This window comes from Empidonax traillii, unplaced genomic scaffold (assembly GCF_003031625.1).
Source record: "Empidonax traillii isolate 1590-97213 ecotype Southwest subspecies unplaced genomic scaffold, ASM303162v1 scaffold336:size770142, whole genome shotgun sequence".
In the NCBI taxonomy this organism is placed as follows: Eukaryota; Metazoa; Chordata; class Aves; order Passeriformes; family Tyrannidae; genus Empidonax; species Empidonax traillii.
This window is the reverse complement of record NW_020955529.1, coordinates 29,695-48,665: the sequence shown is the minus strand read 5'-3', so window position 1 is coordinate 48,665 and position 18,971 is coordinate 29,695. Positions and strand designations below refer to the sequence as shown.

Below are 18,971 nucleotides of genomic sequence, written 5' to 3'. Positions count from 1 at the left end.
TGAATACATGGGGTTTGAAAAATAGAAATAGTAATGACTGCCAAGGTAGAATGGTGCAGGTATTTCAAGCTGTAGAATATTATAACATTTTAAGCTAAAGCTGAAATCAGACAGTAACATTTTATGCTGTTGAACAAAAATCCTGTCTTCTAAGGTACATAGTTAAGTTACGTTAACTGGGGTCTCCTGCCTCCCAGGCAGGTGTCCAAACAGATGGACTTTCCTCTCATCTCACTTCAGTGCAGAATGAATAAACACTTTCAAAACTCCAGTCCTTCCTGTTTCTAATCCTGTTTGTAAGAAGACTGATTAATCTGCTATCTCAATAATACATCAAGCTACCAGAACAGTGATAGCGCCAATTAAAAGCCACTAGCATGCTTTGCAATCATCTAAGCTTTCCTTTTAAGAATTAACCAGAACACCACTGTTGTGGGAGAATTCAGGTTGGCATGATTTCAACAGCATCAAAGATATCCAACAGAGGACACTGTTAATCAGTTCAGACAACCTTGTTGCCTAAGACTAATGTTCTTATTTCTGTGTATCATATTGGTCTCAGCTGGACTTAAGCTGATGATTCTTATATTAATCAGGTATGGGACATTTGAGTCATTCTTGATAACTATGATACATTTGTATTCTCTAGAGGTGTGGTTTGGGCCAGAAAAGATAGCTCAAAAGCGTAATGAACTGCAGAATTCCACTGCATTCACATAGACGGTAAAACCTCAATTAGTTTGTACTGACAACCAAAGCAGTATCCTAGTTAATAATTTTACATATTTCTGCAAGTGGAATAGTATATGTAAATAGGAAAAACAGCAAAAAATGAAACCATATTTTAAAATATTTATTTATTTCACTTTCACACTAAACACAAGTTAATACTATTTGATCAAAGTCAGGATACATTATATTTCCTCACATCACTATCTGAGACAGTAAAAAAAAGTCCTTTCACACCCACTTTACACTGAAATATAAGAGGTTATATCTGTCATATACTGCACATTTCATATCATATCACCTTCCCTGCCTGTACAGTTGTATTTGGAAGGTAAAGCAGCATTGCTTTGTGAACTAGACCCTACATCAGAGTCTCTGAGTAACATCCTACTGCTTAGAACACTGTACCACTGGAGAATGCACTCAGACATCAACCTTTGGCACTGATTTCAGAGAAAAGTCCTAGGTCAAAATCTCAGGGAACTGCCAAGAATAGAGACAATGTTCCAGATACAGCAATAACACATCTGTTTGGATCCTCTATTTTTATTTTCAAAGCTGCATCCAATTGTTTCATTTTCTATTTAGACAGAATGCTCTTAAATTCATTTTATCATTTTGTAACTGTCAGTAGTGCCATTTGAGATGTCTGAGTCTGCCTGAGTTCCAGATGCTGCTCCAGAAGGGCAAAGGTCTCTCAGATTTGATATAGAATTTCTGCCAGCACCAGAAGAGGGTATCATAAATTGCACTTAAAAGCACTAGACACCTCTAAAACAACTTGAAACATTCCTGATCAAATAGTGCAAACATCTATACACATCATCTTAAGGAACCTTCAGAGTCAGAAGGTAGCAGCTGTGCAACTGTAACGCTAAATCACGCTGCTGCCTTTGGTTTGATGAACCGCGCATATTTCTCCCCATTTGTGCAAGGACAGCTAGTGTGGTCAGCTCAGTTAGAGATGCTTAGCCAGGGGAAATTATTGCCATCATGCACACTCCTTTCTTTTAGGAGAAGTTCTAGTGCTTGGGTTTGCACCGGGATTTACATTCAACACATGAGTCATTAAATTTTGGAAAGTGTCCTTTCCTCAAGTTCCTCAGCTGTTGGCACCCAGTTTGGCAAGTAAATAATGGAATGATGATGCACTTTCTTCATGAGCAGCTCATAATAGGTAAATATTTTATAATACAAAGATTCATACACATTCCAAAGAAATTCATTCACTACCTGAGAAATAACAAGAACCCTTTGACACCAAAAAACTATTTCTGTATTACTACCACAACTGGAGTTAAAACATTCCTCTCAGATCTTTAGCTTGTCTATAGATGTGTGTGCATGCACATGTGTATACCAGTCATAAACATTACCACTGTGAGATCATCAATAACATGCTGTTGTTCTTTGACTTGCAGTCTAAGGAATTCAATTTCTTGTTCCTCTCGTGTGCTGCTGAGATCATTCAAAGATGTGTGCCTCTTCAGCGCTGGTTGTGCAGATAACTTCTCTTTCTAAAAAAAAAAAATAATATCTTAAAGTGTCTTGCTGTAACTAGAGGAAAATTCTCATGTATGATGTAGCGATCAAGAATTCTTCAGATTCATCAGCACATATTCCACTACAACACAAGGTCCCTTTCAATCAAAAAAAGTACATATTCTATATGCCCTAGTGTTAATCTCTCACATAAGATATTTTTTAAAACAGAATCAAAGTACACAGAAAAATTAGCAGACAAGTGAACTCAATGATCTAGCATAGTATATGCATTCAAATTTAGTTCTGACTTCTAATAATTAAAACAGTATTTATTAAAGTTGATTTTTAGTCATATCTTTTTATAGCCTGCAAAAGCATTTTATCTATCTTTGATCCTTTTCCTTAATCACTGTGAATTGATACAACACAAAGCACATGTCACTCTGAATTTAGAATATGAATATTCACCTGCATTGTCTGTATTTGACAGTTGCACCATCCCACTGTGGACTGATCTGTTTGAGTTGGAATAAAAGCCTCTCAGGCACTTCTATCTCAAAGTAGATGTGTGCAATGTATTCTTGTAACATGACAGAGACCATTACTTACCAGTTCTGCATTTTCCCTTGATAGATTTTTTATTTTTTCTTCCATTCTCTGGATACTTTGCAACATATCATCATTTTTTTTGCTCATCCTCTTATTTTTTTCTACTAAAGGCTTCAGCTGACTTTCTGTCTCCCGCGAACGTTTCAGCTGTAAAGGAACAAAGTTAGCTGTGCTTAGGTTACCACAGTAGGAAAGAAGAAATAGATGTGTTTTCACTTGCCTTTCTTCATTCAGAAAGTTTAGCTCTTTTGCTAAGTGCATCTGATACAGACTACTGCTGAACTAAGAACTACAGGAGTCTGAACTAATAAGGCATGGCCTTTTTTTACAGCCTACCAAAACACTAGATCTGGTCACTGGGTTTTTCTCTTGGCAGGCACTTATGATGATCCGTAACAGTGATTTCTTTACAAACTAATCTCAACATATATAAGCTTCTTGTGACCAACTAGGTCTCCAAGCAAGTTGTTCTCACCAATTATCCCTTAGCAGGAGGACACTCTTCCTCCTCTACTTTAAAAAACCCTTCACCTAATGTGTAATTAGAGCAATGAGAAAGTCAGCCAGAGGGCACAGATTCAGTCTCAGCATTCTGCTGACATTTTCAAGCTGCTCAGTTTTGTTCCTGTGGTTTTACAATGTTAGACAATTACACAAAGAAAATTGCTGCTCTTGCTTGTATTTGTGTGTATTCAATATTTCACTCTTTTTATTTAATGAGCTGCTTTGTTTGGAAAAAAAAAATCTAATTTTTCCCAGTCAAAAGATTTTTAAATTTACTGCATTTTAACTGGAAATGAGAAAATTATCCCTGAGATAATTTCACTAAATATTTGCTTGTCTGTTTCATTCCCAAAACACAATTATTTTTCATAGGGCTTAATCATGCGGCCTTACTGATACGACTGATATTATTTTATGCAATATTGTCCTACAATATGATCAAACCTACTCCATATCTCTTCCAAAATATATTTCTTATTTCTCTAAATCAAGAATCAAGAGGAGTACTTGACTGAGTCATACATGCCCACCATCTAGAGGGACACTCTGAATGATACATGTTGCAGTACTTCAGATTTCTTCAGGGATGTTTTGAATTACTTATGCCCACAGAAAGAATTAGGAGGCTGAATTATCTTGAAAAAAAAAGGCAAGATGTTCTTGAGAGTATAGGGCAGAGAAAAGCAACTGAACCAGGAAAAGAGAGGGGCTAAAAATCCAAAACAACAAACAGCAAGGCTAAGTAGGAAAAATGACACAAAGTATACCCAGGCTAAAACACATGTTTTTCTTATGCCAAGAAACCTAAATTCTTAACAAGAAATCACTTTTTGTCCTATGAATGGGCTGTTTAGACTATACAAGTATTTGAAGATGAAAAAGACACAATTATTTTCTAAATTCATTCAAATTTAGTCTAGCATTGTTTAACTGTTCATATTTATTAATATAGATTCAGGCAATATGTTGGACAAGAAAATTTCAAGATTTAGATCTTCTGATAATCACTGAGATGTCATAACTAAATCAAGTCCCTTTATTGTAAAGCAAAGCCTTCTTATCTGAACATGAAGAGCTGTCTGACAAAGCAAGGAGGAAGATTTCAATGTTTCACTCATCTATAGGACTGACATATGGCACCACTTCAGACCTCACCACACATAATAGAATTATTTTACAATGAGATACATAGGTTCCATCTGTTTAGAATGGAAAATCTTTTCTACTACCACTAGAATTAGGGCAATATAGGACATGTGTAAAAATTCCTGTTGTGAAACTCACCTCCCATTGCAGTCAATGGGAGTTTTACCATTAACCTCAGTACAAGCAATTAAGTAGTAAGCTAATAAAATTCATTCTTAAAATTCATGTCATATCCTTTCTTTTGTAAGTTACTATCCCTCTCCTAGGATAATTTCACCTACTTAAGAGATTTCCCTTGAGAAATGGCAGACATTTCATCCCTAACACAAGAAAGCCTTTTTAACTCCTAGCTAATGTAAGCTTGTCATAAAAACAATGTCAAATTTCAAAAATATTAATTCAGTAATTTAAGTGCTCAGATTATGCATGTTTTACACAACATCCTTACACAGTGCCACAGGCAAGATACCATTACAATGACCCCAAAATAAATCTGTACAATTTTATTTTTGAGGAACAAGAAAGATTCCATCCATGTCTCCTATGATCACAAGATTAATTTCTATAGAAATCTGTTATATTTAGATATAATTGATTGAAACCAACAGGACTAATTTGTAAATTATTTATAACACTGACTTTCCAACATTAAATCTTTTGCCATACAGATGCCCTTCCAGTCACCATCTGTGTTATTACTAATTAATTTACCAGTTCATTTCTTTCATCTGCTAGGAGAGTATTTCTGTCTTCCAGCTTCCTTATTACAGCATTCAATTCAGCGATTTTTAACTGAAATCTCCGCACATCTCGTTCATCCAAATGCTGCTCCTTTACATCAAAAACATATAGACATATAAAATTATCTTTTAAAAAATATTTGACTATCCTTAGTTTAATATCATGGCTTAGCAAGTACATTGTGTTAATTTAAAATACACTCGAACATCAGTGTCTGGAAAACTCGCTTTAATTAACTGAAACACTAAACAATAACAACCTGTGAAAATGTTATATGTATGTAAAGGTCTAAAAATTAAAACAAACAAACAAAAACCACCAAAACCAAACTGGTAGATAAATAACATTGCATGTATAACAGGTTACTTCTCACCAGATTTCTTATTCTCAGCTACAACAATTCTAGTGCATGGGACACAGACTAAAATCACATGGGTCAAGTTTTGAGAAGTACACTATCTATTTGCCAATAGTTACAATATTCCTAAAGTAATGAGATGGTAAGAAAATATTGGGGCTCGCAGTTGAAGATCACAATGTAAATTCTAAAAGTTCTTAATCCACATATTTTTCAACATTCTTTGCAATTTATGAAGCCCAAGGAATTTATAAAATATCAGTGAAACAGCACAGTGCAGTGCAGGGCCATTTAAAAATTAACTGGTCCTTGCAGTATTTTAAAAGTAACCACAAACTCAGTGTGAACACCCAGGCAGCAATAATCCTGTGTCGAACATTTGAAGAAAAAACAATGTTCTTACCGGACTTCCCATGAGTTCAGAGATATCCCCCACTCCTGCAGGAAGCTCTCTCTTAGGACTACTGTGGTATCGTTCTGCCTCCTTCACTTGGACAAGCTGTTCATCCAAAGCTTCCTTCTGAAGGAGCAGTTTCTGTGTATGGCCTGCCTGGACACCAAGGTCTTTCTCCAGAGCTAGAATGACCCTGTCTTTGCCTTTTATCTCGTCCATCTGGAAAGAAATAATGCAAGAAGGAAGTTTCTGTAACATCCCCAACTGCTCACTGATTGCATACCCACAAACTTGCAGAAACAAAGTTCTGCTTCTGTCAGAATTATATCAGCACCCAAACTGTGGTTGCCAAAAAAAGAAAACGTATCTCTTCTAAAGCCTTTTGCTCTGTCCTTAGACAAGTTTCAGCTTTCACTTGATCTTGAGTTTGCTTGGTACAGTTTCAACTCAAGTAACAAATATCAGATGCAAAGATACAGTGAAACAGAATACAAAAGCACTGCAAACATCCACTTCATCTGGGCACACACTTTTGTAAGAAGAAAAATCTCCCCTCACTATTTTGCCGAAGGAAGAGGGCTAGTACAAGATAAGACGAACACTCCTTTTAAAACTTACCTGGGCTTTGTTTCAAAGCTTGAGCCATAAACATTTGCCCCATATTGACTCCCTCTTTATTAGTGAAAATCACATGTGATGAATCTCTTCACAGACATTTAAAAATTAGTAGTGTATGCATACAAAATATTAAAACTGAAATTCTTAAGCATACCTATGTATTTTATGTGGTCTTGTTATAAGATTCAAATGAGGACTAGTCTTTGTGCAGAAGAAAAAAGTAAAAGCACACAGAGCATTAGAATAAAGGGTAGGAAGAAATAGTTCTTAAACACCCTCTATGGTTACTGAACTGTGTGTTCATACATCTCCATACCAAATAAAGCACAGTGCTCACAGTGATCTACTGCAGCTCTCATAGGATTTGTCCCTCACAGCATCAGTGTTAAATTCACTTTGGTACTATTCCAAATCCTAGAGGAAGTGACAATCTGCAGCAGTTACTATAGAAACAGATTTCTTAAAAGGAATGTTAACCATTCACAATATATTTGTTGGAGCTGTGCTGTATCTCCTTCACTTTACAAAACTGTTTTCATGACCAACAGAAAATAAGGCTATTATAACCTTACTTGGAAAAATAAAATGAAAGCATGAACTTGTTAAATCATACACTTGTTTATTATAGTCCTACATCCATAGTAGTCCTTTATTTCAAGTTACACCAAAAGAAAAAAAGATTAAAAAAAAAAAAAAAAAAAAAAAAAAAAAAAAAAAAAAAAAAAAAAAAAAAAAAAAAAAAAAAAAAAAAAAAAAAAAAAAAAAAAAAAAAAAAAAAAAAAAAAAAAAAAAAAAAAAAAAGGAAGTGTTAGAAGTAATTTATAGTTCAATCTAAGTGATGTACAGGATTAATACAATGAGATTACATGATTGGATGCAATTTGCTTCTTCAGGATTCTTTCGTTAATCCTTTCACAGCCTACAAAGCACGTGAATTGCATTTATGTAAAGAATCTGAGTGGTAGGAGATGGTCTGGCTGAACCATGATCAAAGATAAAAAGGCCAGATTTGAAGTGAATAATCTGGTCTAGACTACTTCTTAGTTCTAACTGGAGCTGACGATTGGTTCTGATGGAGATTTCTTTTCTGATGTGGAAAAGTTGCTGGATCCCAACTCCTCACACAGTAAAAAACCCTAATACTTCCCAGTACGTGAATTCACATTTGTGAGGCTTTCAAGTATGCCAAAAAGGACTTGCAGGAAAAGAATGCAGTTTTTATTAATGGAAGAATTTGCAACATGCAGGGTTTCAGAGGGACTGTGGAGTGAACAACAATGACAAAAATTAAGCAGCTGCTTCATTTACTGAATACTATCTGTCATGCACAGTGATCTATCAGGGAGCCGTTGGGAGGAAAAAATGTCATGTAACTAAATACTGTGGACAGTTTCACTTTCAGTCACACAGGTGTTTGCACTGAACATCCATAGAGCTGACACAGGAATTTGTCCATGCAAGGCAAACATTTAATAAGAAGACCCAAGTTCACATAGGCAGCTGTAATTTCAGTTACCCAATTAGTAGTATATTTCATACTCTATAAAACTCTGCAACTTCGATGGTAAATGCAATTGCTTATGTTTTAAGTTGGAAGAAAATAGAAAGCAATAATCTCAATGTGTCAGCTACTTGCTGAACTGATCGTTTGAAACAGATGTGACCAGTGCAGTCACGCCCATGTCACCCTCCTCACACACTTCCATTGATCACACAGGCTCGCCCAGATTAAGAGAGAAATGCCATGAAAGAGCATGGCTCTGGGTGGAGGTTAGGGAAGACAGAATTCTCCTCTGCTCTTCTTACTAGTCTTTTTCCCACCATAAAACCTACATGTGGTGAAACTTTCAGAAAAAAAACAAACTCAAACACCCCATGTTTCAGTCAAATAGAAAAATCTTTGAGACATTGAAAATAATTAAAAATAGTAATATAATTGTAATGACTACCAACCTAGTTTATTTTAAGTTGCAGGTAAACACTAGAGAACTTCTTACTCCTGTAAACATTTTCATGTGTGCACACACACAAATACACAGACCATTGCAACAGCACTATTTTATAAGCACGAACTACCAGAAAAAAGAATTTCAAACCAACTAACTTTCCACGAACTGATAAAGACAAATAGAACTACATCAAGAACACCTCTAAGTTCTGTTTCAGAAGCCTGGGGATCAATAAAATTCTCCTGTCTTCAAGGGAACAGGTACACCCTTTATTTATCCGGTGTAACTATGTCCACCTAGTTGATGTCTCAATTTTTATTATATTTACCCCAATTCCTGACCAAAAGAACTTACTACTTTTACAGACTTTCACAGTAAAGAGCAAATTTGTTCATTCTCCATGCCTGCTTTCTCAACAGAGAATACAAATTGCTCCAGAGTGGGGAAAAAAGGGAAGAGTAATATTTTACAGCAATGCAACATTCCTCAGTTCCACGTGGGAGAGATGGCAGGTCAAGGGCCCAGGAGGCAATGAAAGAGGTGGTACATGTCTAGGAAAAAGATGGTTTAGGTTTAAAGTGAACACAAGCTGCCACAGAAGAAAGGTCAACCACTCACAAAAGACTTCAGTCTAGTCTTATATATTCTAATAGTTGTAAAAGCTCAAAATCTCTGTGTCAGTTCTGTCCCACTAGAGAACCACTGGAGCCATATTTTGTTACATGACAGAAAAAAAATTTGGCAACATAAAGGAAAACAGCCTAATATAATTAGGTATGCATTAGGTATGTGTATTATACCATGTATTACATGTCTCTCTTTTAGTGGGGAGAAGAGTATCTTCCATTAAGCAAATGAAAATCCAAATGGATTAGTAAAGCTTTCCTACTGCTTGCTATTTTGATCAAGCACATGTTATGGAAGCAACACTATCACAGCCAAGATTGTCTAAGAATCTACATGGTCTAAAAGAGAAGTAATATTTTTTATTAGACTAAGTGATAGAGTTGGAAAGAAAGCTTACAGGCACAGAAACACTTCAGCTGATCAAATTAGGAAGCATTTTCATGTTTTCCTCCACGACACTGTTCCTACTTGAAGGAACAACATGTGGCTACTGGAACCTGACTGCACTAATCTCCTCCTTCCAACTGGCTGCTTTGGCTTCAAATTTGTTCTCAGTTTAAAACAAATTTGCCCACTTTCCGCAGCCACAAAGTAAAATAGGGTCACATGAACTCTCTTACATTCTGTTTTGTATAGATATTAAAGCATTTTAGAATAGTGAATTTTTTTTATACAATTAAGCATGGTACAATGCAATACAAAAAAATCTGTGATAGGAAGGCAGTGAAGCAACAGGAGGTTAGAACATGTTTTCAATTATATGCCTTGAGAAGAAAAGTAGCAGAAATACCCTCTGAAAGACTATTTTAAAGAAAATAAGATCATTCACAAGCACATGCAGAGGGAAATTACTGAGAAATCACCTTGAGTAGCATAAGTAACTCTGGAGCTCCTGGTTAAAATTAGAGCTTTCTAAAATATCAATTCTTAATGGTTTTTGTGCTGTCACATGTTAGGTCCTGAACACAGACACTACCTGCATTATGCCGAGAAGAGCTAGCATTTATAGGCTGTGTCAAAATTACCCAGGTTCCAAGAATAGGTATCTAACTGCCTCCTAACAGCCGAGAGAAATGAGCAGAAATGAGTCTTCTAATAATATTTATCAAACATGAAAGAGAATTGAACCAGTCATTGGAAAAAGTATCCCCTGCCAATTATTCCACGCTTCAACAGCTACAGTGAAAGAAAGTCAGAGACCTTTGGGGGAACTTTAGCCTCTCACAAAGTTGAAAGAGAAATTCCCAGGGAATTTAAAGATACATCTATCAAGGCAGTGACATACCCAGTTTCCAAAGTGGAAAAAGCCAGCTGCAGCATTGCCAAGTGTAAGAATTTCCTCTTTACCCATCCTTGTCAAATTTATCTCCTGGCCAACTGCAGAAAAAAATTCTACAGTGCTCTTCTCCAGAAGAAATGTAATTAATCTTCATACTAAATGCCTGACACTGAAAAAAGGGTTTTCTTGACAGAAGAGGTATTGCTAGTTACTACAGAAATTGCTGGTTACTAGGAAGAACAAAAAGGAGATGCTACTCAAAAAAGCAGGTAAAGATTGAACCAAATGGAATTAACACCTTTTACATTTATAAAGGGACACTAAGACCTAACAACAATATCCCAAGCTGAAAGCCTACCTGGAGGGAAGAATTAAAATACTCCAGCATTGTGCATAGCATTCTCTATTCCAGACAGGGTCAGCTAGTTAAATTAATGTTTGTTGCTTATTTAGAAACCTTAGGGGGAAAATGGGACAAAACATGACAGCCATTCAGTGGAGTATTGAGGCTCATAGACACAGGTAAGTATGACTTAATTTAATGTGTAATTTTTCTAAACCAACAGTCAATATCTTCTTCCATAGCTTTTTCCACAATATTTTTAAAGTGTTTAAATCCCATAGGAAAGGCACGTATTAAAAGCTTTGACAAATTATACAAGAAATGCCATATTGGCAGAAAATTCTTGAACTTAGTGATAGCAGGTTTCTCACATCTTTCTCAAAAGTCATTATTGTAGCCAGTTACAACCTCTACAACTGGATTTCTCCTGTTACCTATCCCAAGTGTTCATTGACAGAGCTATAATGAACAAGTAGTCAAAAACATGAAAAATGTAGCAGAACTAAGTAAAATAAACTTTAGAATGTTTTTCTCCAGGTGGCACACCATAGGATTTTTGTGGATTTTTAATACTTTTCTGTGCTTTTTACAGAGATATAAAAGTCAAATTTGTGACCTACTTACCCTAATAGACTTCTTAGAAAATACTAAGAACAAACACGAAATGCTGAGCCTGCACTGTAAAAAAAAGGTTTCATTATATCTGTTTGGTTCAGGCTAAAACAAGGTCTGGCTGGAATGCTGCCCTGTTAGCTCCTGAGAGGACAGAAAGCCAAGTATTATTTGCAGTCCTACAATGCTGGAGGTGATAGAAGAGTCCTTGAAGGAGATTAGCTCAGCCTCGGAATGCAGCTGAAACACGCATCTCAAACAGATGGCAAAATCCAGGGAAGCAACTACTATTTGATATCAGCAGCTGTGTGTGAAATACACACGGGTTTGAGTGGCTGAGAAGAAGCAGGCTACAGCAGGCTCTACCCAACCAACAACTGCCCTGAATGATTCAAAGCTCAGCTTTCCAAATTTGAGACTTTGATTAGGAATCAGAACTCCTGTGTACATGCCACCGCACAAGTGAAGTGAGCAAAGCCAGGCTCCACCCTTCTCCTCAGGCCAGCGAAGGGTCAGGTAGTGCCCCGACAACAGCCAACTGGTGTCCCTGTGCTCCAGAATTTTCAGAGATAAAAGGTCTCTGCATTGCCCCCAGAGCTGTATGTAACATAAAGATATGAATTTCACTGCCTTAAAATGCCAAAATCCTAGTAATGGGAATGCAGGAGAACATGAATGTTATTAGAAAATTGTTGCCACTATTGCAAAGTATGTAATGTTGGTTTTTGGTGGAGTGTTAAACTGCTACTATTTTTCACATTTTACTGGAAAAGAGTTGCTGAATCTCTTAGAATGTAAAAGTTTGTTTGTTTGGTTTTTTTTTGTCTTCTAAATTCTGTCTTTTGAAAACCAAAGGGAATAGCACATTTCGACAGCTTCATCAATTACCCAGATGAAGAAATGGAATGCATCTTCCTCAAATTTTTGGATGATACCAAATTTGGGGGAGCTGTTACTACACTAGAGGACAGAAACACCATTCAGAAAGACTCGGACATATTGGAGAAATGAGCCAAAAAACCTAAGACAGATACAATGTCCTGCCCCTGGGAGAGTTCAATTGCCTGCAACAGAAAAGGTTGGATGCCAATTGAAGTTGCCAGCTCTGCAATGGGAATAAAGAAAAAGAAAGAAAAAAGGAGCCTTTGGTGTCCTGTAGGGCAAGTTGGATATGGGTCAGTGGTGAGAGCTTGCAGTGATTGAAGTTAACTTTATACTGTGCCAAACCAGGAGGGGTGTAGCCAGAAGGACAGGGAAGCGATCTAGCCTTTTCTTAAGCACTTGTGAAACCACACCACTTTTGGGCTCACTAGTCCAAAAAAAATGTATTGACAAACTGGCATAATTGCCATATAATTGGAGGAAGGCCAGTAAGACCATTATGGGGCTGCAGCACACAGCATTCAAGGAACGGGTGAAGGTGCCAGGCTCGCTCAGCCAGCCAAGGGAAGAAGGCAGGATGCATTACAATTGCAGACACCCTTTCAGCTGTCTCAAGGGGGACACAGGGATGAACAAAGCAGACGTTTCTCCAAGATGCAGAGCAAAAGGATTGGAGTGACAATCAAAGTTACAGAAAGAGGAAGAAAGAAATTTCACAGTGACTGGGCATCAGGGTAGGCTGTCACAGAGACTGTCAAATTCCAGCTTGGGAGATCTTCAAATTGAACTGGAGCAGGCCCAGATCAAGCTGATCCAACTTTCAAGGCAGTGCTGCTTTGAACAGAACACTGGACCAGCTGACCTCTAGAGGACCCTCACCAGCTAAATTTTCCCATGATTGTATGGTATCACAGTTCACATACGGAATATCAATGCTACATAATACGCTAGGGACTTACAAACAAACACATTAAGAGTTGTGCAAGTTTAGAAAATAGGAATTTGTGAAGGACAAGACTTGAAATTTTGTTTTGTCCTGAACGGAAATAGTCTAATTCTTAATTCTGAAAAGATGTTACCCTCAGTCTTTCAGAAGGCTTCATTTAAATCATGAGAAGAAGTGTTACACACATATAAAACTGAAATTATAATATTTTAAAATATCAATATAAATGGTATATAAGCTTATTCCACAAGAGGGCTTCTCCCTTGAAGATTCAGTCAAATTTAGTTGATTTATATCTTTAAAAACTGCTTAATCTATTAGTTTGAATTATATTCTTCCATGTACTGCATTATATATATATTTGGCAAACACCAAACAGAAGAAGGATTTCACATTGGAAGGAGTTTTTTAATTTATGCAGCAAGATAATTTGGACTAAGGAGACTAAGGATGCTTAGACAGTGCACCTGTCTCCATAAATCACGGCTGAGCAGGAACTTCTGAAAATCACTGTGAAAACAATTTCTTTTACTTTGATTCTATTAACAGCAAGAGGATTTTTTTGCCTAGCAACTACGAATCGGCAGCACTGTCACATTACCCTTCGGACAATTTTTATGAGGCTATTTGAAAATACAATTGAAATATGTAAATTTAATTCATCTGGTGTACTCTGTGCTCTCTTAAACAAGGACCTTATTGTACATGTAGTAAGTTCAGTGAAATCTTTTATAATGATTTTGTGGTTAAGAAAACTGGGATTATTTTACATTGAAGTGAGGTAAGTCTTTCAATTAATTTCAATACAAGCAGTTTAAGAACATTTAGGAATACTGTATGTGTAAAGATTTTAACAGTGCACAATGGCATTTAGATGTTGAATAGCTTGACGGTAAAAACCTTTCCAATAAAAGAAATAATATTTACTAAAACCATACACCACAAAACGCAGGATGCAAGTGTCAACTAATTATTTCAAAGTTTAAATATTATGTTTACATTAACAGTGTTCACAAAATAAACATTCAATTTCTTTCCCATTCAGGAAATAATGTAAATGAGTAGAATCAATGATGCCATAATTCAATACTCTTTTAATGACTGGGCTTTTGCATATATTTTCCAAGGCAAGTGCTGTAAAGTGTCCATTATTCTTATCTCTGCAAAAACAGTACCTAGGAAAATATGTCTTGCAAAATAAGGGCCTTCTCTAACCAATATGATATAGTTAATAGCCATGTCTTCCTTCCCAGCTGTGCTGGTAACAGAATAAGGTTGGTCTGTTTCCAAAGCTCACCAACAAGGTGAAGACGCTATTTTAACAATGTTAGGCAAAAGAAACTTTACTTACCCCTGAAAACTTTACACCTGACTTCAAAACCAAGTAAGTCCGGTAAATGGCAAGGTTAATCAAGGCCTAAGAAAAGATGGCTGAAACAAACTGTTATTTTGTGTACTTTTCTAAATTTAAATTAAAACATTAAATGCCTTTGTAGTGCAGTTCTGCTCTTCAAGCTACTTTTTAAACATAACTTAATACACTCAACTACTTGTCACCAGTAGTCAGGTCCGTATTAAGTCTACCTCAGAAGGAAAGCAGACATATCCCTTTCAAGGATGTCATTAAAACAGAAGGCTGTTGACACAGTGTTATTTAGGTATGTACATGCTTGCACATGCAGCCCTCAGCGGGATGTGTGCTTTGAGACTATTGATATTGAAACTCCATGAACAAAAAATTCAACTATGGTTTTGTATACCTTCTTTAAAAAAAGAAAAAAACAACAAAACTGATCCATAAAAACAGGCTTTAACATTTTTCCTAATAGTGCAGATTATTTTTAGTTTGCTATTTCTGATATTTTTCCTTTACTTTCATTTACTGGTTTTTAATATTGGTTCTATTTATAGGTATCTGAATCTGCACCAACATAGTTTTTATTCTATAGAACAATACAACTGTTCAGAGTCAAAATAGGGGCTGAAAAAATAGAGTAATAGCTTTTCTTGCTTTCTTATCTGATTTTTCAAGATCTCTCTTTATTTTTAAGACATCTATTTCATTTGTCTCTCCAGGTTGTTGCTAGCTATTTATATTTCTGGCTTCTTAGCTGACAATATATTGTGTTGATGCCTATATACAACAAGAATATATTTTCTTGAGGGATGGGGGAATAAAATCCACATCAATTAGAATTTCTTAAATTAATGAAAACATTTATATCACTGCTATATTGACAGCTGGAGGAATTGACAAATTCCAATATAATTTCATACTGCACAGAGAAAAATTGGTTTATATTTTTTGACAAATAGCTATTTTCCTTTCTCTTATTATTCCCCATTCAATCTTGCGTCTATTGAGGTTATCGGGTATTTTTCATTGCTCCATTAAAAACTATGAAGACAATCTCATAATTGATTAATCATATTTCTAAAACACTGACATTTATACAATACAAGCATACCTGTTTATATACTCAGTACAATTGTATCCATACGTGCATAAACAATGGATTTTGCTATTTTCCTTTCTCAGTACTTATTTTTCGATAACAGCCAAGAATTGAAAGATTTTATTCAAATTAGTAATGGGTACTACAATTAATGGCTACACTACTGATTTTTTTTCCAGCTGCAATATCTATAACAAATACATTTGCAAAAGTAACTTGTGATCTGAAATGCAAAACAAAGAAGCCAAGTCTGACAAGACAAACAGACTGCATCCTGAGTTACCCTATTTGAATTTGAATTATAGTATGAAGAGCCCATTTAGGTTGTTAATCCCAAAGATGCTGGTTTCTTAATAGTGCCATAAAACACTACACACATACAAGAGAGCCCATTAATTGAAGCTCAGTTACAGAACTATGCTAATATTAATAACGCTGCCTGTCACATCCTTGCCATTTCATCCCACTAAGGTAGGAACCAACTGAGAACCCCAAATCCGGACTTGATAGGGTTAAATTGAAATTGAAGGCAAGCATCCCTTGAACTAATTAAAATGGAAGGGAAAGGAGAGGGAAATATCCTGATGATCAGACTCTATAATCCCACTTGCTCTCTCAAAGGAACAGAGCAACATCCAGGAACCCTGCACTATTTTTTACCTTGCCCCAGATTTAAAGACTGCCCTGTGCAATAACAACTGTCTAAACTGCTATGAATTCCTAGAAGAAACACTTGCCTTAAAAAAAAAAAAAAATCATACAATTTAATGCAAAAATTGACATTCATTATACAAAAGGAGTCAAGGTACTACAAGGGAGCACCAGACTTCTGAAGGAAGATACAAACATTTCTCATGAAAGCCCATGGGACCAACGTCAGGCTTCCTCTGGTGCCGGGAATAGGAAACTACAGTGTTCTACACACTCCCCCAATACGTTCATCATTTTAGATGTACTGAAAAACAGAGGCCCAGCAAGGTTCCAATTAAAATTCTGAATGACTTGACAGGATTTTTTTGGTGCCACACAGAAAACAGAGTGCCCTTCTTCATCATTCTTACACCGCAGAAGTCTGAAAGCTTCTACTCTTGAAGAAGAAGAATTAAGTGTTTCCCCTAAAATACCAATCAAAGGCATGGCAAAGGAGTTTATTGGGGAACTTGGCATGATAGAATTTGGGGTGCACCACTATGTGCCTTAACACACCATTTCTTACTGAGAAAACCCTCTTTGAGAAGATTAAACTCATTTAGAAAATGTTCTTCAGAAAAGCACATACCAGAATGTATCAACCTTCTCTCCTCATTAACACTTTTTAAAATAGCCTGTACTTCATAGTCATGATTTTAGAATTCTACATTATAATACAGAACAAAATACGAAAGAAACCATGTTTGCAGAAACTCCACATTGTCAGTCTTTGCAGTGGTCTTTAATTAATGAAGGAAATAATACCTCTGAGACTTTATCAACATCTAATTCATTTAAAGCATAAATATTAACTGCATTAAAAGCTTTCATTGTCTCAGACAGAAAATCACCACCATTAAACTGATATTACATGTTTGTAGCTTGCCCTCACCATAATTTTTCCTAAGGAATACAAGAAATAAGAGGTCATATCTGTACAAATGCAAACTGACAAGATATTTTCTTAAGGAAACTGATGTTTCATTCTATTTAAAGTTTGTATTTCTTCACATAAGATAAATATTATCCTTATTATAATTTTAGATTTTATTTGCATAGCTATTGTACTGCTAGTTTGTGCAGATTATCAATTAGATATATACATACATATGGAAGAGATCACGGTGCCAAATAGAAGTATCATTTGATTAGGACCTCTCTAAATGTAATACTGTGTACAGCACATCTTAGATTCTTTACATTTTACAAAGCTGAATAATTTGAAATATTTGGGGCACCCACTGTCATGAAATGTAGCCTGGTTTTTTATGTTACACAAACAGCATAGGCTGCCATCTGTGCTGAAGTCCTAGGGTTTATGAAGCATGAAAAAAAAGCCTGCTGTCCTAGGCCCTAACTTTTCTGCTGCTATAGAAAAAACACGGAAAATTTGAAATTTAAAAAAGGGCAACAATGACTAAAATTGAATGACCTGGATAAAGATGTAGAAGAAGCAAAGACATTGTCTTGTTTCAGCTCAATTAGTTCCTCCAATTTAAATCTAGTGCCCTATGAGGAGTTAGCTTTGCCATCTCACAGAGTTGTTCTTGCATTGTCAAATGACAATGCCTGACTTGTTTGGGTCACTGGGAGTACAGCTGAGCAGGTAGGAAAGGAAAAGTCTGTTTCTTTAATCTGTTGAGAAAATTCATCCTGGAAAGAATTGGTTGACTCATTTCCTTTTGGTGGGACGTAAAGCTTTGAAGTGGTTGGGTAAGCCATGGAGCCAAGCCGTAAGGAGGAAAAAGTCATGGAAATGGTGGTCCATAGGAGCAATCAGCACTGATGAAAGATTTTACTGCCAAAGACTGCTTGGCATTTATGTGCACAAACAGCAACGTACAAATACCTGCTATAAATTGAAATAACCAGCATTACTTAATGAACTTACCAGCCTGCGGATCTCTCTCTCGCATTCCCGCTTTATTCTATGGATCTCATCCTGGTGGGACTGATAAGCCGTGCGCAGGTCCGCAGCCTTCATTTTATCCGCCTGCATAATGTTGTTCAAAGCTTCTTCAAGCTGCTTTTTGCCAGATTTCAGCTCCAAGATTTCTTGTTGCAACTTCATTCGTTCACCGTCGAACGCCTTGCGAGCCTCCTCCTTTGCTTCGCTCAGCAGCGCCGTCTTCACTTTGTCAGCCGCCCCGTCCCGCAGGACATTGACTGTTGACTGCAAACGCTGAATTTCACCATCTTTGATTTTCACCATTCTTGCCACCTCCTGCTCGTGCTGCCGGATCAGTAGCTCTCTGACACTCTGAAGTTCCTTCATTTTCTCCTCGTGGAGCTTGGCTTTCAGTTCAGAAACGTAGGCAGTGTGCTTGTGCTGCTCCTGCTCCCTTTCTTGTTTCACCTCTTGGATTTTTTCTCTCAGTTTTCCCACCTGGAACATCAAAACAAAATACCAATTAACTAGTACTACCACTCTTTTAAAAGTCACCAAGGAAGCTTTTTCTAAAAGGTTATTAAAAACCTATCCTGAATATTCAAAATCAAAGACTGCACTCCTGACACCTTTCTATACCACAAACAGATAGAGAATCAGGACTGAGAAAAGGCCATGTGCATGTTCAGGAATGTGCTAGGGGGATGTGCAATTG

The 18,971-nt window shown here is 36.4% G+C and overlaps 1 protein-coding gene across 7 annotated transcripts in view; it reads right to left on the bottom strand.

Moving 5' to 3' along the window:
• JAKMIP1 (janus kinase and microtubule interacting protein 1) overlaps positions 1-18,971 on the bottom strand; it is a 101,936-nt gene that overhangs the window by 55,114 nt on the left and 27,851 nt on the right. For all 7 annotated transcript variants that reach the window (XM_027891981.1, XM_027891982.1, XM_027891983.1 and 4 more), the window contains 5 exons: positions 18,260-18,754; positions 5,976-6,185; positions 5,185-5,304; positions 2,824-2,970; positions 2,106-2,246 (listed from right to left, as the gene is read on the bottom strand). In XM_027891981.1, the coding sequence (XP_027747782.1) occupies positions 2,106-2,246; positions 2,824-2,970; positions 5,185-5,304; positions 5,976-6,185; positions 18,260-18,754 (1,113 nt within the window). The remainder of the gene's footprint in view (positions 1-2,105; positions 2,247-2,823; positions 2,971-5,184; positions 5,305-5,975; positions 6,186-18,259; positions 18,755-18,971) is intronic.